The 25,266-nt window shown below is 39.0% G+C and overlaps 1 protein-coding gene and 1 pseudogene across 1 annotated transcript; both read left to right on the top strand.

Moving 5' to 3' along the window:
• Window positions 1-11,304: 11,304 nt before the first annotated feature.
• Window positions 11,305-15,390, top strand: LOC133722745 (protein HEAT INTOLERANT 4-like; annotated as a pseudogene).
• A 2,263-nt stretch (window positions 15,391-17,653) lies between these two features.
• Window positions 17,654-24,855, top strand: LOC133722135 (mediator of RNA polymerase II transcription subunit 33A-like). The gene is made up of 12 exons (XM_062148958.1): window positions 17,654-18,114; window positions 18,209-18,319; window positions 18,988-19,338; window positions 19,508-19,824; window positions 19,959-20,050; window positions 20,138-20,519; window positions 20,723-20,933; window positions 21,038-21,152; window positions 21,383-21,541; window positions 21,657-22,305; window positions 22,493-22,699; window positions 23,367-24,855. The coding sequence occupies exons 1-12, from the start codon at window positions 17,858-17,860 to the stop codon at window positions 24,458-24,460; spliced, it is 3,945 nt and encodes a 1,314-aa protein (XP_062004942.1). The 5' UTR covers window positions 17,654-17,857; the 3' UTR covers window positions 24,461-24,855.
• The last annotated feature ends 411 nt before the right edge of the window (window positions 24,856-25,266 follow it).

Raw genomic sequence — 25,266 nt, 5'->3', positions numbered from 1 at the left:
AACCCGGTAAGCTTTTGACAGCCCGTATGAGTAAACAAGGAATTGCACGATTTTAAAGTAACAATTCAATTTCAGTATCTCTTAGCATAATAATTGAAGTGCACAACGTCACTTCAAGCATCAATCAACACACGTCTCATCATGACTACTCAAAAACAAACAACTGTTTACTCAATATATACTCACAGGCTTATGATTAAATATATTAATCATCCCATACCGTATATTATACTCACGTCTCAACATGACTACGCAAAAACAAACAACTGTTTACTCAATATATACTCACAGGCTTATGATTTATTTATATAAATCATCCCATGCAGTATATTATACTTACAGGCTTATGATTAATTATATTAATCACCCCATTCAGTATATCATACTTACAGGCTTATGATTAAATATATTAATCATCTCATACCGTATATTATACTCACGTCTCAACATGACTACGCAAAAACAAACAACTGTTTACTCAATATATACTCACAGGCTTATGATTTATTTATATAAATCATCCCATGCAGTATATTATACTTACAGGCTTATGATTAATTATAGTAATCACCCCATTCAGTATATCATACTTACAGGCTTATGATTAATTATATTAATCACCCCATTCAGTATGTCATACCCAAGGGCATATGATAACTTGTTTATCCCCCAAGCAGTATGATGTACTCAAGGGCATACGATAACTCAAGGTTATCCCCCTAGCAGTATAGTGTACTCAAGGGCATACGATAACTCAAGGTTATCCCCCAAGCAGTACAAAGGCAGACAGACTAGAGCTTTAACTGAATCGTAGAGTGTCACCTTGGCCAAGGTTCACCCTTACGAAAATATTTGCCTCAAATCACTCGACTCCTCATTTAACTCATCTCAACGACTCAACTATAGCACTTTACTCAATTACTCTTTATCACACTCAACTCAACCTATAAGATAAATTATATCTTCTAGAGAGTAATGCTCGAATTGTAAATCAATCGCATCAATTCCACACTTCACCAAATACCACACATCCAATATATATTCCACGTAAATATATATATACGTAGTCACCCACACAAGAATGACCACTAATACCAACTATAGTTCACATGCATTTAAAAATCGATAAATTCATTTTTATACTTTAAATACATTTTACTTACCTATGGACCGTAGTCGATCAAGTCCATATAATTTAAAACAAATATTGATTTTCTTAAAACAGTTTTCACAAAATCACTATAGAATTCAATCACTGAATTTCGGTTCGTAAATGAACCATGTGCGATTTTACTCACCTCGATATTCCCGCTGCGTCTTCAATTCAACACAATACACACCAAAACCGCTCACCCAAGGAAGACCGTCAATCACCTAATCAAACATGACCTTAACTTAGCCAACAACTCAAAAACATAATCAAACAACAATCCAACGGTCGGATCCTCACGGATCGCCTTTAGGATCACCCTCCAAAAATCATCACGAAGATCCAACGGTCGGATCTTCCTGAATCGTCCTTGCTAACATCTTCACAAATTTATACGAAAATCCGACGGACGGATTCTCACGAATCGCCTCCCTAATCACTGTTTTGCATTTATACGAAGATCCAACGGTCGGATCTTCGCCCATGACCACACAAAGCCACTGGGACAGTCATAAGATCATCATATCAAAACTACAAGTCCATCTGACGGTCCTAACTTCACAGATCACAAATCTAACGATCGAAATCGATCTAAACTTAAAAATTCATAACTTAATCATACGATATCCAAAAATTGCGTATAATATATCGAAATGATCGTATTGAAATATAGAATCTGAAAATGTACAGAAACCATATTTTTGATCCCCGGAGGTGGCCGGAAAGGGCCACCGGAGTTAGTGGCAGAGCCGCCGCCGACCACCGCCAATGGTGTCGGGGCCGGGCTGCTCCTCTTTATCTCATCAAGCCTAACCACTTTCCTAACTAGCATGAAGTCTAAAAACGAAAGGAAGTGGTCGGAAATTACCTAGAACAGTTGAAGGTGGCCGGAAATTTTCCAGAAACCGGCGAAGAAATGCAGAAACCGGCGAGCCAAGATTTCGACGTAAAAACTTCAATTTCAGGCCTCGATTCCTTCTAGAGAGTTGTTAAGAACATCAAGGCAAACCCACTGGTTCAAGAATCAATCAAAACGATGCACTACAACTCGAGATATCACGATCGAAAGGTTTTGATTTTCGATCAAAAACCGGTCGAGCTCCGACGAACGTGAAAATGGTCGATTCAGGTCTGGTTCTTCTTGGTGCTTGTTCAGAAAGTTGATGCGAATCATATGAGCCAAGAATCAAGAGTATTGGTGGCTTGTAGCTCAAGATATTGAGATTGATTCGAAATCGGCTCAAACGGAGCCAGGTCCTCCGCCGTCACTACAGTCCATGTTGCGGCGCAAGGATGCCACCGGCGGCTGCGCAAGGTCTAGGCGAAGCTACTGGAGGTGGTCCGACGTCTTGAGGTGGCCTGAGGAGAGAGAGGTCGGCAGGTGAATGGTTGCTCTGTTTTTCTTGCTGGGTTCGGCTGATAGAGAGAGTGAGAGTGTGAGTGAGGGAGAGAGAGAGTGTCGGCAATGTCGATCAACACAAACAATTAACCCAGCATAATCATTAAAGTTAAAGTAATCGAATCATGAAAGTAAAGCACACTGTTTGCTTTGATTAAAGAAACAACCGGGTATTACAGGATCAGGATTAGTTGGTGCCTTGGTGGTGGCTTGGTTAAGCCATGCCAATGAGGTTGAGTTTGTAATCTCTCAATCTTTTTTAGCGGTGTTTAGGCTCGTGGTTTGTATTCAGTGTTTTTTTTTTAGCAATTATATGCTGACCATTAGTGGATGTCACATAACGAGTTTAAAATCTAAAGTTTTTATATATTGATCACAGTTTGTATTTGTTTTTCCGGAGCCCATAGATCATGTGATCAGTTTGAGGGATGGATTTTAATGTGTTTTATTGCTTCATTTGATTGAATATTCAAATTTTTTATTTTAGCTTACACATGTTATACATTTGATCACATGTTGTAGAAAGGTTGCAGAAAAATAAATAGTACTCATTTAAATAGGAACTTCTCTGAATCACTTACTACAGATAAAAAATGGTTATAATTTTATTTTACAAGTAGCTAAACATAACTTTGAACGCGATCACTATCTAAAATGCATGGTATAAACTAGGGCTACCACTTGGTTTGGTAATTACCAAACTGATCGAATATCAACCGATGTTTTAGGTTTGGTAAACTGACTTTTTGGTAATCGAAACCGATAAGGCCAAAATTGAAAATTATCGAAAAAGTTGGTTGGTTTTAGTAAATACCGAATATACCGATTATCTAAATATTAGCTTTATATACTATAGTTTTCAATACACATACATGTATATATACTAAGAAGTAAACATAAAATTTTTCATAATAGTATGAACATTACTATATATACTACATTAATAGTACATGTATTTTAAGTAACCTGGTCAAATATGGTTAAATTACCTAGTTTTATTGAAAATGGCTAAAACTTGATCTCATATGTACAAAAGAAAGCTCTATTTATATTACAAAGAATTAATTGTTCTAAAATTGGTAATACCAAAAACCAAAATATCGAATTTGGTAGATATGATTAAAAACCAAAAATTTTGGTTGGTAATTGATAGCTCAATATTGAAACCGAAAGTTTTGGTTTTGAAGTTGGTAATACCTATAACCGATTCGAACCGACCGAGTGACGGCCCTAGTATAAACTGTTCTGACTTCTGAACTTCCTGCTAATTAGTTATGTGCTTTACTCTTTCATAATACTTTATGGTAGATTACTGTCTGATGAAAATAAAATTTAAGAAATTAAGAAATTATTAAACAAAATTCATATTGCTTTTCATGATGCTCAAAGTATAAGGGATTTTTTTTTCATAGAAAAAGTGCAATTGAGAATTTCTTTATCACGATTTAGGAGATTGGGTATAAGATTTTTATTTGGAATCGATCTTTTTCATGTTTACCACACCCTATCATGGAGAGCGACCATAATCTTTTTGTTAAGTTATGTGGTTAGGCCATCGGGATCACTAGCTTGTTCAAGCTTTGAAAATGGTTTTGGCAATTAACTTTGTGTTTTGTTTTTTGTGGACCTGTGGTTACGTTATGATGCATGAACAAGTAAACGATAATAGATTAATAGCTTAGAGACTAGATACCATTTGCATTCAATTCGTTAATGGTAATATATATAGCACTAGGGTTAGCTTAGCTTAATTTCACATAAAAGGTTGAATAACTTAGCCCAATCTAATAAGATTCTCTCGCAGTCAAGAACTCAAGATGGCAAAAGAAAGACATCCGCAAAGTCGAAGTACTCTATATATTTAATTAAATCAAGCTTGAGCTAGCTGTGTACGTAAAGGTTGAAAACTTTAGTAATCTTCGAAGTGATCAAGTATAAACTTCGTTGCATTTGATGTGTCAACATCTGTTTTGCAGGACATGGCTCTTCTTTCGTTCATTCAAATTCTAGACAATGAGATTTAGATTTGTAATCAGGGTGGCGATACTTTTTTTTTTTAATAAAATATTGTTTACTCCCTATACTTATAGGGTTTCATCGTTTCAGTCCCTGACATTCGAATTTCACCTAAAAAGTCCCTGAGCTCTCAATTTCCTCCCAATTGGTCCCTGCCGTCAAAATTTTCTGTTAAAGTTGCCAAAAATGTCTATTATGCCCTCACTTACTTTTTTTTAAATTTTATTTTTTCTCTCTCTTTTATTTCTTTTTTTCATTTCACCTCTTGAAGGTCTGTGGATTGGAACCATCTTGATGAGGAGATGAGGCGAGAGAGTCGGAAGAAGAAGAGGTAAAAAGAAAAAAAAATAAAAAAAGAGAGGAAGAGAAATATATATATATATATATATATATATATATATATATATATATATTTAATTAAACGAGGGTATAATAGACTTTTTAGGGAAAGATAACGGAGTTTTTGATGGATGCTTGACGGTAAGGACCAATTGGGAGGAAATTGGGAGTTCAGGGACTTTTAAGGTGAAATTCGAAGGTCAGAGACTGAAACGATAAAACCCTATAAGTATAGGGAATAAGCAGTATTTAACTCTTTTTTTTTTTCCTACGCCGATTTGGGCAAGGTTCTGCCGCTTAGCCTTTTGATGTAAGACTAAGATCATAAGGGCAACTCCAACCATAGGCTCTATTTGGGGGTGCTATTCTCATTTTAGCACCCCCTTGTTGCACTATTCATATAGGACTCAATTCTCATCTCCAACCATGAGGTGCTATATGGGGGTGCTATTTTCACTATTCTTGACTAAAATATAATATGAGTATAATTTTGATGAATATTATATTAAAAATATGTTAATTTAATTAAATAAGGTAAAAATAAATAATTTAACATTTTATCATAATATTTAAAAATTATTCTTATTAACCCCTTGTTGCACTGTTTCAACGGGTATATTTTTTCCCCTCAATTTTCTGGTAATTTTTTAATTTTTTTGGAACAAAAAGGAAATAATAACTCTTTAATTAATAAGAGCAGTTGATAAGTTTTTTCCCCTCAAATCTGAGCCATCAGATTGAAAATGGATCTGTTGAGTAAAAAAAAAAAAAAAAAAAAAGGGGCACATCGGACCGTCTATATTTAAACCTGATCAATCAGGACCGCCGGTTTCATGACCGCAAACCCATCGGACCGTGTTCTTCCCTTCAAATGGCGCGCGCGTCTCCTTCCTTCTCCACCCCTGGTGTGTTTCTCCCTCTTTTGGGCTGAGACAGCCCACATGCTGGGCCCCATGAACAGTGCCGAGTCCTGGTCTTGGAAAAGTCTCAAATATGAGACTTCAAATGGCTCCAAGTCTTATATTTATAAGACCCAGATCCACCAAAAAGCCTTGGTTGGAGATGGAAAGTCTTATAATTGGCCAATTTTGAGTTTGGCACCCCATGGTTGGAGTTGCCCTAAGAGTTCAGTAATTGACCACTTTAGATAATTTTTTTAGAATCTATCAAACTACCTAATTTTTTTGAGTTGTAAATACCAGTTAGTCAGTTATAGGGATGGCAGAAATCCCCAGCGGGGTGGAGCTCCATTGGATACCCGCCCCTAATGGGGGGAGAATTCGGGGACAAATGGGGAATGGGGATGGGGATCCCCAATCTCCGCTATCTAAGATTGGGGATGGGGCGGGGATGGTATTGTGATCCCTATCCCCAAACCCGCCCCAATAATATATACATATATTTAACTTATATATAATTTAAATTATTTTTTATAATATAAATCATAAATATATACTCTCTTTTTTTTGAATGAAAAATATATACATTTACTACTTTACTTTAATGGCTACACTTTTACTTTAATGGTGTTTTGACTTTTGCACTCACTAAATTATGATTTAGGAATTTAATCATATTTTAAATTTATTTGTTGTAGATTTTGATTTTAAAAAATGCAATATGAGAAAAAATTATTTTATTTATTAAATTCTTATTGGGGATTTGGGGCGGGTTTGGAGGCTTAGTCCCCAGTGGGGATGGGGACGGGGAATCCCCAATAAAAATATATTGGGGATTGGGGCGGGGATGGGGGCAAAGAATGACTCTGGGGATGGGGATGGTATTATGATCCCCATCCCCAACCCGCCCCATTGCCATCCCTAGTCAGTTACCAAACAAAGTAAAAGATTTAACATTAATTCGATAGAAAGTGAGACCCCAAGGCCCAAGGAATGACAAATGGAAATGCGACTCCCGAACCGTTTATTCTGGCTCCAACGGCAAATTTTAACCCTTACCAGCCTACATATTTAGCACAATTCATAGCACACAGATTTTTATAAAAAATTACCATCCCTAATTCCCTACCATAGTATAAAAGCAAATTACAGACGCAGAATACATCTTTTAATCAAGCTCTTCCAGCATCCATGATGAAGCTTTTGCTTAATTATTAACAACAACTGAGTAGTAGTTGAGTCCAATCTACACACTTAGGGTTAGTATCGTTGTTAAGTCCGGCCGACGCCTAAAACACTATTAATAGGGTGCAGCGCAAAGTGGGCCAAATTTTATTGTACGCATCAATGGCGATATTGACCGGTAAAGACTATCTGACACAGGCGTACACATCTTTCGTACCAAACTGGAACATATATAGCCTAGGTGCTCCACATATATACTAGAGTAACAAGAGATATTTTGCGCATGCACGTCTTTAATTTGGAGTTCTTCATGTAGTATATGAATATATGGATCAAAACAGAGAAAATAACTACTTTTAGACAAAAGGAATATAACTTCTGGCATACTTGTAGGTGGCTCTGAAGCGAAGCATAGAGGATGCAGAGAAAGGCTTCAATCAACTTTCTATTGAAGAGGGGCAAATTTGATGAAGAGATACTTGTCAATGTGAATAGCATAAGAAAGCGGAGCTCAACAAGCCAGAGATCTAATGAATTCCGCAATGAAAACATAGTGGCAAGGTCAACTGAGATAAACCTGTCTTTTAGTACATGACCAGTTTTTGTAAGTAGTTATTGTTCGATCTAAGCATATTATAATAAGTCATCTTTTTTTTTTTTTTTTAACTCTTTTTAGAACGCGTCCCATGCCCGAAGCCAAAAAAGAAAAACCCGAGGGAGTGAGCTCTCTCCTGGGCGAACGTTGTTGGCGCTCCCGCCGTTGTAGATAGATCTGGGAGAGGATTGCTTTCATGATTTGCACAGCTGTTGTTGGGTTCCAATCTCCACTGTTTTCAAAAGGTTGATAGTTGGTAAGGAGAAATGGAGAGTATTTGATTAAAGTTGCAAATCGAACTTGGTGATGTCGAAGGGGTCCAAACTATTCTTGGCAAAGGAGCTACTGTTTGTTTTGGCAATTTTGAGTCTTCGACCCCAGAAGAAACTTGGGCGGGCTTGAGTCAAACGACTGTAAATAATAATAATAATAATAATAAACATTTATTTCTTATACATGGGTTTTTTTATTTCTCAATTTTTGGATTGGGCCGAGCCCACCTACTGGGCCACTGCTATATTTGGATCCGCCCCTGATTGTTGATAATATATTTTGTTCTTTTATTTGCAGTCAGTGTAGGTGTTGTGGACTCCGCATAACGAAAACGACACTATTGGAGCATAAACTACTTGAACATTACCCACTTTTTTGGGAGGGGGATTGGTTTTTCAACAGTCTTTCAGCCCACCTTACTAGCTAAAAATGTCATTTTTAATGAGGATTTTTAAATAAAAGCTTTCAAATTAACAATTGAGTGTGTTAAAGTCAGCTAATCGTTGGTTTAAAAGTCATTATTTAATTAATTAGTACTTATTCTAAGCTCCTTAGAGCAAGTTCACCCGTTGAGTCACCAGGTCACCCACTATTCACTACTTTTTAGTGTTAATTTCACCCTCTGGGTCACGGGCACAGTGTATTTCGTGACCCAGAGAATGAAAATATACACTAAAAAGCAGTGAATAGTAGGTGACCTGGTGACCCAACAGGTGAACTTGCTCTTAGTAAAGAGATGTCTTACGTAGTTCAATATTGAATCATCGATTGTTGGTGATCAAGTTTAATCCACTTTGATCAGGATTGTCAAACTTACGAGTTTTCCATTATAAACTAGGTAACCCTTTATAATCCATTGTAAACTAGGTTACTTTTTATAGTTCTATTAGGATAAAATTTGTTGAGTCCAATTAGGAGTTGTAGTCTATAAATACGTCACCACAGGCTTTTGAATTTATATACGTTTTAGTTTTGGATTTGTGACCAATAAGGAGGGAACGTTGGTAGACTCTACACAGAAATAACTGCCTCATTGGGTCGTTGCAAATACTTGGCTCACAAAACCCCAAAATTCAAAATTTTTAGGTGCGAAACCGGAAAGGAATTTCCCAATTTTCTTCTTTTTCTAAAACTAAAATTATAATTGTCTTTGGCAATTTTTGGCAAGTGAGAATTTTCTAGCTTCGTTTTCACGCGCGCCAAAGGGTCAGCGTTTAAATTTCTAGGGTTATTGCTAAAACCCTAAAACCAATTAACACCACTAAACCCCACTGTCGTTCTCGCTCTCTCAAACCCAACAATGAGCAAAGGAGCCAAGAGAAAGGCTCGGCCAGCGGCGACGGAGGAGGCCAAAGCCACCACCAGACGCGTCAAGCGCATCAAGGCCTCTCAGCAGCATCCGGAGGCAGAGCCTCAGTACGTGGAGGAGAAGCGCAACCTTCAAGAAGTCAAATAAGACGAGATATAGAGAATGAATTTTCTGATATCTTATTACACTCATTCTGTGGTGTATATAAACAGATTACAATCGTACTACAACTATTGTGTACTACTGTACTACACAACATATAAAAGGTAAGTAGTTACAACAATATATTCTCTTGTAGTCTATTCCTAATAGGGAATGATGACTCACACTAACACTCCCCCTCAAGTTGGCGCATATACATCAACCATGCCCAACTTGCTTAGTGAGTCATAAAACGCCTTCCTGGAAACTCCTTTGGTAAGTACATCTGCAAGTTGCTCTTCAGTTGGAACAAAAGGAAAGCTAATAATTTTGGCATCTAGCTTCTCCTTTATAAAGTGACGATCAACCTCCACATGCTTAGTACGATCATGCTGTACTGGATTATGTGATATGTCAATAGCTGCCTTGTTGTCACAATACAACTGCATAGAATTTTTGAGTTTGAAACCCAGATCACGTAACAGATTTCTCAGCCATAACAATTCACACACTCCGTGAGCCATACCTCTATACTCGGCCTCAGCACTAGAACGTGCCACAACTTTCTGTTTCTTACTCTTCCATGTAACTAAATTACCTCCCACAAAGGTAAAGTAACCTGATGTTGACCTCCTGTCTGTGATATTTCCAGCCCAATCTGCATCTGTGAAACCACAAACCTCAAGAATGTTGTTGTGTTTAGAAAACAGTACTCCCCTTCCTGGAGCTGACTTCAAGTACTTCAGAATTCGCATAACAGCATCCATGTGACTCTCACTTGGATTATGCATGAACTGACTCACCACACTCACTGCATATGCAACGTCTGGTCTAGTATGAGCCAAATAAATCAAGCGCCCAACTAACCTCTGATAGCGAGCTCGATCAGTAGGTACCTGATCTGGATACTCAGCTAAACAATGGTTCTGCTCAATAGGAGTATCAAAAGGTCTGCAATCCAACAAACCTGTCTCTGTCAGCAAGTCAAGAACATACTTCTTCTGGCACAGATAGATTTCTTCTCTCCCCCTGGCTACCTCAATTCCTAAGAAGTACTTAAGCTCACCCAAGTCCTTCATCTCAAACTCAGAGGCTAGCTGTCTCTGCAGTCTATCCATCTCAATAGTATCATTACCAGTGATTACCATATCATCCACATAAATAATTAGAGCTGTTACCTTCCCTTGTTGATGCTTGAGAAACAAGGTATGGTCTGAGTTGCTCTGCCTGTAACCAACCTTCCGCATGAACTGTGAAAATCTTCCAAACCAAGCACGAGGTGACTGTTTGAGACCATACAGAGATTTTCTCAATCTACAGACAAAATCACCAGGAGAAGCAACTACATACCCAGGTGGAAGGCTCATGTACACTTCCTCGGCTAACTCTCCATGAAGAAATGCATTCTTGACATCAAACTGTCGGAGTGACCAGTTTAAACTAGCAGCAAATGAGAGCAGAACCTGAATAGTGTTCATCTTGGCAACAGGGGCAAATGTTTCATCATAGTCTATACCATACGTCTGAGTAAACCCCTTTGCTACAAGGCGTGCTTTGTACCGATTCACTGATCCATCTGCATTATGCTTCACGGTAAACACCCAACGACAACCTACAGCCTTCTTGCCTTGTGGTGGAGGCACAAGTTGCCAAGTATTGTTCTTCTGCAACGCCTCCATCTCTTCCTCCATTGCCTTCCTCCACTTTGGATCCCCCAACGCATCCTGCACTTTGTTAGGTACTGATACAGCAGATATGTGATTCACAAATGATTCATATGACTTAGACAACCTCCTAGTGGACATATAATTGGCTACTGGGTATTTTGATTTGGCAGTAAGAGTAGGTTCATATTTTTTGGCTGATTGACCCCGAGTGGTCCTATTTGGTAACACATATTGCTCAACACTAGACTCACTACTACTAGTACTAGTGGGTGGACATACCTCAAATGAGTGATCTTCAGTACCAGGAAGCTGTGGGTCAGGGGTAGAAGCGATGGTAGGAGGGACAGTTGTGTCTTCAACATCATTTTCGGCCATAGAGACTGGTGCTTGGATGTTTGGAGTTGTATCTGCAACATCATTTTCCGCCATAGAAACTGGTGCTTGGATGTTTGGAGCTTCTCCTTCTGGCGGCGAGCTAATGGTCTCAACTGGATCCGTCAAAATACCACATGCTTCTTCTCCTCCTTCTGATTCCTCCCCCTCTCCATGATACAGCTCTTCAAAAAATGAATTCTCCCCCTGAAGAGCTGTATCGGAAGAGGTAAAATAACTCATGTCCTCAAAGAAAGTGACATCCATAGTGACATAATACTTCCTGGTAGGTGGATGAAAGCACTTGTACCCTTTCTGATACCCTCCGTAGCCAACAAACACACACTTAAGTGCCCGGGCATCCAATTTAGACCTCTGGTTCTTAGGAACATGGACAAAAGCAACACAACCAAAGACACGAGCTGGAAGATTATGAAATGAAGGTAAGGAGACATGAGATGCAAGAACCTCGAATGGAATTTTTCCCTGAAGGACACTAGAGGGAAGACGATTGATAAGATGGGAGGAAGCATATACAGCATCGCCCCAAAGATACTTAGGCATATGGGCACTAAAGAGAAGGGCACGAGCCATATCAAGTAAATGACGGTTTTTCCTTTCAGACACTCCATTTTGTTCAGGTGTTTGTGGACATGTGGTTTGGTGAACAATCCCATAGGTGTTAAAAAACTCTTGGAAAACATGATTAACATATTCCCCCCCCCCCCCCCCCCCCATTGTCAGAACGAAGGACTTTAATGGTGCTATGGTACTGTGTTTGAACAAGAGTACGGAAAGTTTGGAAAGCTGGAAAGACTTCATCTTTGGTTTTAAGAAGGGCAACCCATGACAATCTCGTACAATCATCAATAAACAACACAAAATATCTCATACCCGATACAGTGGGCTCTCTAGAAGGTCCCCAAACATCAGAATGAATCAACTCAAAAGGAATAACACTTTTATTAGACACTCTAGGAGAATAAGTAGCACGATGACTCTTGGCCAAAACACATGTTTCACAACGTAAAGCAGACTCATTCACACCAAGAAACAGAGTAGGCATGGTTGTTTTCATAAGACGAAAAGAAGGATGCCCTAAACGGCGATGCCACAACCAAATTTCACTTATCTTATCAGAATTCGAAGTCAAAGCGACTCGGGACTGTGCTCCTGGTTTCTCTCCCGCGTATGTCTGATCCAGATGGAATAACCTGCCCCTCAGATACCCCCGACCGACTATCTCCCTGGTGAGAAGATCCTGAAAAATCACATACATAGGATAAAAGGTTACGGAGCATTTAGACTCAGTATTCAACTGTGGAATAGATATCAAGTGATGAGACAAGTCAGGTACATATAACACATTATGAAGCTCTAAAGTGGGAGTAATACGCACTGACCCGGACCCTAACACAGGAAAAGCCTCACCATTGGCATTGGTGACATAGGACACTGGTGGGGAAGACAAGTTAGTAAAATATGATTTATCATAAGTCATATGATCGGAGGCACCAGAATCAATAATCCATGTATCAGAACCAACAAAGTTAGAAACCTTTAAAGCCATACCAATCTTACCACAATCCCGAAAAGAACCTCCATCTAAACTTCGCCTAGACACTTCAACCCTCTGGATCTCATTGGTCTTAGAACTCTGACTTTTACTGTCATCACCACCCATTGCAATAATACAATAGAAAATATATATAAATCCCAAAGTATGCAGCGGAAATAAACAAATAATAACAGTTGATTTTTTTTTTTTTTTTTTGTAACCTGAGGTATGGGCTGACTGTTATCCCACGTGTGTGGCTGAGTTGGGTGAGGCGAGTTGACCGAGTGAGAGGGTTGGAACAGTGAGCCGGGTTAGGAAGGATGCCGACTGAAGTAGAAGCTCGACGGCGGGATTGAGCGACAGTCGGCGAAGCAGGGCGAGGGACGACGGGTCTGGGCAACAGAGGGCACACGACGGACGGCGGGATTGAGCGACAGCCGGCGAAGCAGGGCGAGGGCCGACGGGTCTGGGCGACAGAGGGCACACGACGGCCTGGGAACGTGTTGAACAGGAAACTGATGGGTCTGAGCTTGATCGGTTGAAGCTGGTCGGAGCTTACAAGTATGGGTCTGAGCAAGAGATGAAGATGATCGACGGTTCTGAATCTGATCAGTTCTGATGTGAACCCAAACTGCTGATGATGTCACCGGACGGAATAAATGGCAGGACGGCGCGGTGGAGGAAACTGATCTGGAGAAGACGAAGCCGACCTGGAAATCGACCTAGCGCTGACTTTCTGGTGCTAGTACCCAAGCAAAACGTTGGGTCTGAACGATGAAGATGAAGCCGACCTGAACAGGTGATGAAGGCGGCTGGTTTGCTGACGTCGAGGTCCAAGAAGAAGACGGTCGATCTAGTCGTTCTTGGACGGATGTCAACGCAAGAGGAATAACAACGGGAGAGTAACGTCGTGAAGGAAACAATAACCCTAACAATGGAGTTTTTAAATTAATTCCTCGAACTAGGAAAATTAAAAGTAGAAAATAAGAGACACAGTCCTCTCGGATCTTTGCTCTGATATCAAGTCAAATAAGACGAGATATAGAGAATGAATTTTCTGATATCTTATTACACTCATTCTGTGGTGTATATAAACAGATTACAATCGTACTACAACTATTGTGTACTACTGTACTACACAACATATACAAGGTAAGTAGTTACAACAATATATTCTCTTGTAGTCTATTCCTAATAGGGAATGATGACTCACACTAACACAAGACCTTTGGAAGGCAGCATTCCCGGTTGGGACCGAGTGGGATCAGTTGGACTCGGTCTACAAATACAACTGGGATTTCTCGAATCTCGAGAAGGAATTTAAAGAGGGTGGAAAGTTGTACGGAATTGGAACGACCAACGCTACCTGTGCTGATTCCTACGCTGGCGGCGGTCGTGGCGCCTCGGCCGCCTTCGATGGAGATTGGGATTCGATCGGTGCAGAGAGAAGAGGAGATAGTTCCTATGAAGCATATGAAGATGGACTGGATCCCCTACATTCCTCTGGAGCTCAGAGAAGGCTGGAATTCGGAAAGAGCGACCAAGTCTGGTTCGAATTTGCCTCAGATTTTCGTGCTGGGATGTACTCAGAGGAAGGCAAGCTTGAAGCAGATGAAGGAGGACCGCTGGATGAAGTTCCAGTACTGTGTGCCTTATATATTGAATCCGAAATACGAAGAAGAGAAGGAGGAGAATACTGTGGTGGAATTTTTCTTCCCACGGGAGCCTCAACTGCCCCTGGGGTGTGAATTCAATTGGGACATGGATGAAGTTGAGGATTTCACTGATAAACTTATAGAGGATGAGGAGTTCAGTGAGGATAAGAAGGAGGCATTCATGGAGTTTTTGAAGGAGGAAGTAAAGAACGCTAAGAAGAAGAAGAGGGAAGCGAGGAAGAAGAGAATGGAGGACCCAAAGTATCAGGAAGCTAAAACCTATTATGAGAATATGAGGCTTTACAAGATTTACCCAGTACAAACACCAAACACTCCTGTGATAGAGATGAAGTCTCATTATGTCAACTTCTACTACAGGTTTGCCCATGAGATTATTTGAGCTCAGCTCAACTAGAGAAGAAGTGTCATTAACTCATTATATCATTATCAACTACTGCTTGGTGATTGATGAGTTCCAAGTGTGAGAGATAAACACATTGTCTTATGTAGATCGTTACAGTATGGATGCAACTCAAGGAAATAAGCCTGGGAAGACGATGCTACACATGCTTTATTGAAGTCAATTCGCAGGAATTCAAGGCCTTTTAAACAGTTCTTTTGTGTTCTATGCTTGAAGCATGAGAGGATGAGTAGTACCTATTCTGATTTATGGACATAAAATCAGTTGTGTCTCTGTTCATCTGCATAGAATGAGAGATTTGGTCTGATATTTGTCTATTGATATACTGATCACCGCAAAAATTGTAAAACGTCTACTTTACTACGAATCCTGAGCAAATTCCCTAAATCTTTGTATTATCCCACTATTTAGTCTCCCTAAAGTTCATTCGGATGATGAATATCGACTTCTCTGCAGAATAGTGGCCTTAAAATGTCGTGATTTATTACCATCCAAGGCCACAGAATAGTGGAATCGACTTCTCAGCTAAATATTCTGATTAAATCAAACATCATATCATTGATCTGGTTATGCATGTATTTCTAGTTTACCATAGAAGCATGTATCTATATATAATTTGTTTAGTCTTATTTGCAGTCATCTCTCCAGGTTTACCAACTGCTGAAAGAAATTATCAAACAAAATTCATAATGCTTTTATGGTGCTCAAAGTATAAGGGATCTTTTTCAAAATAGAAAAAACATGAATGAGAATTTCTTTATCACGATCGAAGAGATCATGTATAAGACTTTTACTTGGATTAATTGATCGATCTTTTTCATGTTTACCACACCCTATTGTGGAGAGTGACCATAATTTCTTTTTCTAAGTAATGTGGTTTTTTTTTATTTTTTCCCCACCTCTCTTCACAATTGATGAGGCTTGAACACGTGACCTCTCAAACACACGCACTCGATCATAAAACAATTTTTGTCATAGCACTCCACCAAACACATGCACCCGTAAATAATTTTTTTTTGGTCCAGAATCCTACTTGTTCAAGCTTCAAAAATGGCTGATTCTCAAAAAAATTACAAATTAAAAATTAAAAAAAAATCTTCAAAATGGTCAATTAACTTCGTGTTTTGATTTCTTGCTTGTAGACCTGTGGTTGCGTTACGAACAAGTAAACGATACTTGCTTGTTGGAAACTAGTGTACCATCTGTATTCAGTTCATTAGTGATAATATATATAGCACTAGGGTTAGCTTAAATACTTTAATTTCACATAAAAGGTTGAATGTCTTGCGGCGGAGGGAATAATTATTGAAGGAATTTTAGGGTTTAATGCAAGCTCTACATATTTCTTTTATTTGATATACACCGCGTGATTATAATAAAGCTGCTCATGCATGCTATTAACAGCTATGTAGCCTGAGAGAGTAGGTGTTTTCTATGGTTAGAAGATGAGCCTCCTTGGCTCATGTCCATCATTAATATGATAGATTTCCGATTGATATTCATCATAGGGAGATGAGTAGCTTATACGTTCTATTTATATATGGTGGGAGACAACGAGTTTACACCAAGTCACTCCCAGCAGTTGTAATGTTTTTCATGGAATAAAGATCTTTCTTCTTGTCAAAAAAAAAAAAATTAAAAAAACTAAACCCAATCTAATAAGATGCACTCAGAGTCAAAATGACAAAAGAAAGACATCTGCAATGCAATGATGTATGTGTTGAAGTCGCCCCTTTATAATATTTTCAATTACGCTTGAACTGTGTAAAAGTTGCAAACTATAGTAATTCTAACCAAGTATATACGTCATTGCATAATTTGACGTGTCACTTGAATTCTAGATGATGAGATTTAGGGTTGTAATTAGGCGATACGCTTTTCTTTCCTACTCCGATTTGGGTAAGGTTTTGCCGCTTAGTCCGTTGATGTAAGAGTGATTTGAGTATCATAACAATTCAGTAAGTGACCACTTTAGAATTTAGATAATAGTCATAATACCAATCAAGTTTTTTTGGATTGTATATATCAGTTACCAAACAAAGTAAAAGATTAGCATTAATTCAATAAAAATTGGCAACTCTGAGAAGTGACAAATGAAAATACGACCCAAGTTCATAAATTATTTTGGAGATAAAAGTCTTTCCATTATTGCCTTTAATCCCGGATTTCACCCCTGAATCCGCCTACATATTCATATTCAATGCAATTTCTAACACCCAAATTCTTGAAAGATTGCCATCCCTATCATAACGGGATGAAATCAACTGTCTCAAATTTCTGTGTCCCAATTTTGTTCCCTCAACATGATTGGTCTACAGAGAGTAAAAAATAGAACAAAAGATTAAGAAAATATTTTTTTAATCTTTGTAGACCAATCATGTTGAGGGGATAGAATTAGGATAGAATAATGGAGACAGCTGATTTCATCCCTACCATAACATAAAAGCAAATTACAGCCGCAGAACACCATCTGATCAAGCTCTTCCGTCATCCATGATGAAGCTTTTGCTCAATTATTAACAACTATTTGAGTAGTAGTTGAGCCATATCTAGTTATCTACACACACTGGGTAGTATCGTTGTTAGGTCCGAGGCCCAAAACACAATAGGGTGCAGTGCAGCGCAGAGTGGGCCAAATTTTATTGTACGCATCAATGGTGATGTTGACCGGTAAAAACTCTGTGACACAGGCGTACACATCTTTCGCACCAAAATCTAACCGTTTGAATTGAATGGAGTGAGTGAGAGAGTTCCACAGTAGGCGTGGTAGGTGCCTCCGCACTTCCTTGTGTACAAAAATTAGTCACATATCACAACCACTACCTTCACATTGGAAGTGTGTTTATAGAGTAGAACTAGGACTGTGGGACCCCAAAAAATGGGTAGTGTCGAATTGGAGCGGCGGGTGGTGGAGCTTGTGACGGATGCGGCGAAGGGGAAGGAGGAGAGTGTGGTGATTTGGGCCATGGAATTGGGCCAATGTGTGGAGGCAGCGCCCAGCATTGAGTTGGGGGAGGTTGTGGTGACCCAACTCTGTTTCCGGCACAACAAACCTTGTCTCTGGAAATTTCTCGACTTTTGTCTCTCGTCTGGTCTCCTCTCTCCTCTTCATGTCCTCTCTCTCCTCTCTGCCAGGTTCAGACCTCTCTCTCTCTCTCTTTAAATTTTAGTGTTCCAATATTTCTTTCTTGTCCAATTTGTGCTTATACATTGTCTATATGTTTTACAGGGTGATTCCTCAACGGCGGTCTCAACCAGAAGCTTATAGGCTGTTTCTTGAGCTTTTGCGGCGGTATGCATTTTCATTTGGTCCAGTTGCTCCAGATGGGCACAAAGAAAAGTGAGTTAGCTAATTTCGTTTAAAAAAGTTTGAGTCTTTAGTTGTGATTATTGAATTTGGTGTAGTCTTTATTGGAAGTTTTCATCTTTAATGTATATATAGGTTTAGTGGTGGTAGCATTGGCTGAAATGCTTGCAGAAAGAATGCAGGCGTTGCTAGTATGGGTTGCATTGAATCAATTGAATGAATTGCTGAAGTACCCAGTGGAAAAGTTTTGATCTTTGATGTATATGGTTTAGTTTTGGCTTATAACATTAGCTGAGATGCTTGCCAAAGGAATGTAGGCAATGCTGGCATGGGTTTTGCACTCCAATAATTGAATGATTTGCTGGAGTACTTTTGCTTCTCACTATTAGATTTTAAGTTAAAAACCTAGTGGAAGAGATTTGATGTTTGTGTATATGGGCAAAAGGAATGTGGAAATTGCTGGCATGGGCTTCATATTTGAATCAATTGAATGATTAGCTGTAGTACTTTTGGTTTTCCCTATTAGATTTCAAGTTACTAACTTAGTGGACGAGATTCCATGATAAGTGTAAATGGTTTATTCTTGTTTCATAACAATTGCCAAAATACAGTGCGAAAGGAATGTAGGCATTGCTAGCATGTGTTTTGCACTAATTCTATACAATGAATTGCTGAAGTGCCTTTGCTTTTCTACGTTGCAGGATAGCAGAATCGGTCGATCTTGCTCTTCAGCTTTCTGAGACATACAAGGTTCGTGTTGTGGAGTTTGGACATGCACTGGTCTTGTTCTTTTTCAGTATCATCACCAGCTTAATTGATAGCACATTGGATGATTGGGGGTTGAAGACATCTCGAAAGAGACCAAGATTAGCTTTTGGAGGTTCAAGTGACCATGATGGTGGGATAGATTCTATAGGAAATGAGAAGTTTAGAAGTAACGAACATCAGGAAAGGATTAGGACAATGAATTCTTTTTTGGCCATAGAGGTGCTGGGAAAGCTAACAGAAAGCAGAAAAGCTTTGGTTCTGCTTCGCCTTGTTCACTTGAATATGTATGTTTTCCATTCTTAATAACTTCATCATCTTCAATATTTTGGCTGTTATATGATTAACCGCATTTTTGCGTTAATAGTATTATAATTTGTTGCATTGCTGTACTGTAGTAAGTGCTTCACACTGAGACTGATAGCATGTTGTTTTGTAATTGAATTGTATTCATAGGCCTGAAAAATTCAATGGCCTTCTGCAGAGGCTACGGTTTCTTGAAGCTCGTCAATTTGCATCCTCAGATTTGAATTCTGCAGTGCAACTATTGGCAAGATTGTCAGTGCAACTACAGAGAGTCTTGGGCTTTGAATACCAGTTGAATAAGCGCCAGCTCATTGGAGTGCTTCTTGATATTGGATCTCAGAAGCCAACATTTCACTTTAACTCTGGATTTGGTCCTTCTACTTGTTGGGTTCCTTTAGATATATACATGGAGAATACAATGGATGGAAAACAGCTTTCTATTAAATCAGCTATTAATATACATGCAGGTAAATCCTTTTGAAAAATCTTATATGAATATCTGATATAATTTCTGTATGTATGTTTGTAAATGTATGCAAAACAAATATTTAAGAAATCTCTCACATTAAACTGATTCCTAACTTCACTGACCTAACTGCAGAAGGAATTATGAAGCTCCAAGTAATTAACCAGGCTAGCTGGCAAGAAACCTTCCTAGCACTCTGGCTCTCAGCCCTTCGGCTAGTGCAACGAGTTGAGACTAATCCATGTTAAAATATCTTTAACAGGGAAGAGAAAACTAAATAAATATTTACTTTCTTCTTCAATATTTGTTTTCAGGAACGTGATCCTCTTGAAGGCCCTGTACCACATCTCGAGTCACGTCTTTGTGTCCTTTTGTCTATTGTCCCCTTGGCAATTGCTAAGGTTTTGGAGGATGAGGCCAACTTGAATTCCTCATCTCTTAAAGATACAGCTTCCGGGAATGTGGAGAACGGAGATGGACATGAAATGAATAGCAAAGCAAATACTTCAAGGAAACAAGGACTGATTTCTTCTCTCAAAGTCCTTGGGAACTTCTCTGGCCTCCTATGCCCTCCTTCATCAGTCTCTGATTCAGCAAATAGTGCAGCAACAAAAGCAGCTCGCTTTATACATAATTCCAACAATGAAAAGGATGCATCAGGTGGAGGCAGCTGTGGTGATACTTGTATAAAAGCAGGTATATTTTGGAAATTTGCTGTCCACTTGTAATCTGACCACACATTATGATTTGATCAATTTATTTGATTTCGGTAAGTATCGTTAGTTAAAAAAAGAAAAGAAAAAAAGAAGAAGCATATAAACATGGATCTATTTACCATCTAGTCAATTTGGTTGGGTGCTTTCTGTCATATGTTTGCAATTAATTAATTTCTGCTTCAGGTGGTGACATGCGGCACCTTATTGTGGAAGCTTGCATTGCAAGAAATTTAATCGACACATCAGCATATTTTTGGCCTGGATATGTGTCTGCATCCATGATCTCACAATTGAATACATCACCGGTTCAAAAGTCACCATGGTCAACATTCATGGAAGGAGCACCATTGAGGGATTCCCTTATAAACTCTCTTATCATGACCCCAGCTTCAAGGTACCATGCAAAATATCTAAATTTAATTGTAACTTTGTAAGACCAGCTAATCTTAGCTGAATTTAGCTGATGAGTTTTTTTCTTTCTTTTATCTCCTGTTCAAGTTTAGAAGAGATAGAGAAGTTATATCATATTGCACTAAATGGGTCACAAGAGGAGAAGTCGGCAGCTGCAAAGATCCTGTGTGGTGCATCCCTCAGAAGTGGATGGAACATTCAGGTTGAACAGCTATGCAGTACTACTGGATATTCTTATATTTGATGTTCTCTTACATCTACAATGGCCTTATTTCTATATTTATTATTGTTACTTTTATCCTCTTTTCTCTCTTCAGTTTACTAATATACCTCAAATCTCCTGGGCTTGAAGTACTAAACTTTAAGCGTGTTATGGTTTTAAGAAAACTTAAATTAAAAGAAATATATTTTGCTTCCTGATTGTTATTTCAGGAACATGTGGTGCACTTTGTGGTTAAGCTTCTTTGTCCTCCTGTACCTCCCAACTTTACCGGACCAAGTCACTTAATTGATCATATGTCAATGCTGAGTGCTATCCTTTTTGAAGCTTCCACTGTTGATACAGTTCATATACTTTCATTGCATGGTATGGTGAGTGGATTAATTCCTGGCTGTATCTATGGTATCGCCTTTAAGTTTCTGTTAAGTAATATATAATTGAGGTTGAGGCATTCTTATGCATTCAACAAACTTTTGTCTGTTACAGGTCCCCGAAGTGGCAGCTTCTTTAATTCCACTATGTGAGGACCTTGGATCCCTAAAGCCTACATCAAATAACAAGTCAAGCATGGGTGATGAGTCCTCCGTTTACATGGTTTTTTCACTAGCATTTCTTTTTCTTCTTCGTCTATGGAAATTCTATAGACCACCTCTTGAGCAATACATTGCAGAGAGAGGAGGAGCAGTAGTAGGTGAGCTGACTTTGGAGTATCTTTTGATATTGCACAATAACCATGTTGCCTCTGCCTGGAATGAAACAAACAGCAGTGCGCATCAATATGAATCAGCATCTGAAAAACCGATGTACATTGATTCATATCCAAAACTACAAGCCTGGTATAGTCAAAACAAATCTTGTGTAGCTTCAACACTTTCTGGTCTCTCCAGTGGAAATCCTGTTCATGAAGTTGCTAATAAAATTTTGAGTATGATTTACTGGAAAATGACTAGAAGTAGAGCCCCATCAAGTAATTCTCCTGCACCATCAAGTGGCTCCCCTGTAGATGTTGGGGAGGATGTGAATCAGAGACTGATGCTTCCTGCTTGGGACGTGTTGGAAGCCATTCCTTTTGTTCTCGAGGCTATTTTAACTGCTTGTTCCCATGGCAGGCTTTCATCTCGGGACTTAACCACTGGTTAGTTGGATGCCATCATGCTACTGCACTTAGTCAAGGCTTATTATTTGTTCTTTTTCTCCCTCATTTATTATTCAACCATCCTACTGGTACTTGGAATACCTGTGGTTCTGTATCATTTTGGACTTAACTTCTTTTAGGTTTTATTCATCAAAATTCCTTCTCATGAGCCTTTAAATGCTTGCAGGCTTGAGAGACCTAGTTGAATTTCTACCTGCTTCTCTTGCTACTATTATCAGTTACTTCTCCGCAGAAGTCACTCGTGGTATATGGAAACCAGTTCCTATGAATGGAACAGATTGGCCTAGTCCGGCAGCGATTCTTAAATCAGTCGAGTCTGAAATAAAAGAAATACTTGAAGCTGTTGGTGTCAGTGTTCCAAGCTGTTTCACTGGTAGTACCTGCCATTTCTTTTCAGCCTATTCTATTTGTCTGCATATTGTAGCTAGGATTCACTCTGACTATTCTATTCTAGGGCTCTAGCTGCAGACATGCATGCCATGAATATGTTCAAGTCATACATTTAGAGAAGAAAATGAAAAGAAAAAAAGTATCTTTGAAGCTCTTAGGTGTCTAAAACTTAACAGCTGATTAAATTTTTAGATAATCTATACAATCTTAAAGCTTTGTGTTGGATCTAGTAAGTCCTTAACAATTTATGTGTATACATAATGTGACTACAAATGAATTTATAAACCTTGCTTAGTAGCTTAGCACTGATGCATGAAAAATAATAAAATATAATGAACTTGTTAAGTTCTTTTATGTGTCATATTTTAGTTAAATTCCTTAAATATATGTATAAAAGATACTCTGCCTCAAACATAAATTCATATTTAAGGGAGGAAGGGAAAGCGTGAGGGTTTTTTTTTTTTTTTTTTTTTGGGGGGGGTGGAAGAAGATGCTTCAACTTTCAACTGTCAACTTCTTGTTAGTATAGATGTTAATACGCATTGATAGATATCTGCTCTGTCACTTACCAATTATCATTACGATTGATTGAATGTTCATTATGTCATTCTAACCTAAGAATGTCTTAAAACCTTTTTGCTGCCTTGCAGATATTTCAGCAGTAATGCTACCGCTTCCGCTAGCTGCTCTTGTGAGTTTGACCATTACTTTTAAACTTGAGAAAAGTGTTGAATACATTCATGCTGTTGCTGGGCTAGCCTTGGAGAACTGTGCATCGGGTTGCCCCTGGCCTAGCATGCCAATTGTAGGCTGTTTGTGGGCTCAAAAGGTTCGCCGCTGGCATCATTTCATTGTGGTATCATGTTCTCGCTCTGTATTTACACAAAACAAAGATGCTGTTGCCCAGCTCCTAAGAAGTTGCTTCTCCTCCTTTTTTGGATCCCACCACACTTCAACCTCTTTGTTGTCCAGCCAAAGCAGCGTGAGTGGTCTTTTGGGTTATACTATAACAGGCTGTAGTGCCCATCCTTCTGTAGCACCTGGATTTCTATACCTTCGCTCTTGCAGGACAATACCGGTTGTCCAATATGTCAATAATGTGATTGTAGAGCTTGTAGCAGAGTATGCTTTCAAATTAGCCTCTAAATGGGCAAGCACAGACTCCCCTCGCTTGAATTCTACCCAAGCATCATTGTCTCTGGCTATTTCTAAGGCAAAGGAGGCGGCAACACTTGGTGCATGTCTCTTATGTGTTGCAGGGGGTGTCCGGCTGGTCCAAGAATTGTACCGTGAAACCATTCCAACCTGGTTACTCTCACCAAAGGAAGAGAAGCTCGGGGAGGCAAGTTCCGTATCGCGTGTAATGGAGGGGTATGCAATGGCATATCTGGTGATTCTGGCAGGTTCAATTGAATGGGGCTTTGGAGACAAGCTGCCAGCATGTGCACTCTCTAGAAGAGCCAGCATTGTTGGGATTCATATGGACTTTCTGGCAGGCGTTTTAGAGGGAAACATATCACTTGGTTGTGATCCTGCTACATGGAAATCTTATGTTTCTTGTCTGGTGGGATTAATGGTAAACTTTGCTCCGACGTGGATTAAAGATGTGAAGGTGGAGACACTGAGGAAATTGGCCGGTGGATTGAGGGGGTGGCATGAATGTGAGTTGGCCCTTTCTCTTCTTGAAAGAGGTGGGGCTTCCGCCATAGGGTCTGCTGCAGAACTAGTGAATGTATTGAACTGAGTTTTGAGTTCAAACTTATAACCCCAAAATGCAGATTTTGGTGGTTTTAATATAAAGAGCTGAGGGATAGGGTTAAGTTGTGTCGTTATTTGTGGATGGTTTGTCTACCTACTATCTTGATGTTACAAGCCGTATAGCTTGGACACACAGGAATGGTAGAACCGTTGTACAAAGGAATTTGGATTCCAGTAAGCTGACTCTGATGTAGCTTAGAGTTCTGTTTACACAGGAATGGTAGAACCGTTGTACAAAGGAATTTGGATTCCAGTAAGCTGACTCTGATGTAGCTTAGAGTTCTGTTTACAATCTTATTTTCCTTTTGTTTGCTTCATGAGTTCATAGAATGTGGCAATTTTTTGACCCTCACTTCATGGGCAATTTTTCATGATATGATCTGTCGATTAGAAAATGGATTACAGGCAAAACTTTTTTATGTGAAAAATCTGTATAAGGTGAAAGGATCAGATTGGTGGCAGGACACATGTAGTTCCCATGCTTGTTTCCTCTCGACAATCATGTCAGTCTCTTGTTAGAGATGTTAATTGAGCAGCCAAACATGTATGAACCAACCTCTCATATATAACTTGAAGTAGCTCTCTCTCATCCTGATCTTTTCATGAGCATGTTAACTTGCTCCTTAAGATCTTCAGTTGTCTAAGTGACATAGAGAGAGATTGATATCATTCATGGTAATTGGGGAGCTGCATTGTTTGGGATGAGAGGAGTTGGAAATTTAAGTTTAGAGATCAGCACAGAAGTTTGCTGAACTAGTATTTTTTGGAAGCTGTTATTGTAAGGACAATTAA

This window comes from Rosa rugosa, chromosome 7, assembly GCF_958449725.1.
Source record: "Rosa rugosa chromosome 7, drRosRugo1.1, whole genome shotgun sequence".
NCBI classification, from domain to species: Eukaryota; Viridiplantae; Streptophyta; class Magnoliopsida; order Rosales; family Rosaceae; genus Rosa; species Rosa rugosa.
Note: the sequence above shows the minus strand (reverse complement) of the source record. Positions and strands in the feature narration are given on the sequence as shown.

Coding starts and splice junctions, on each gene's coding strand:
- LOC133722135 (XM_062148958.1), top strand. CDS start 17,858: ATGGGTAGTGTCGAATTGGAGCGGCGGGTGGTGGAGCTTGTGACGGAT. Junction 18,320..18,987: donor CCAGATGGGCACAAAGAAAA/GTGAGTTAGCTA, acceptor TCTACGTTGCAG/GATAGCAGAATCGGTCGATC. Junction 21,153..21,382: donor GAAGTGGATGGAACATTCAG/GTTGAACAGCTA, acceptor TTGTTATTTCAG/GAACATGTGGTGCACTTTGT.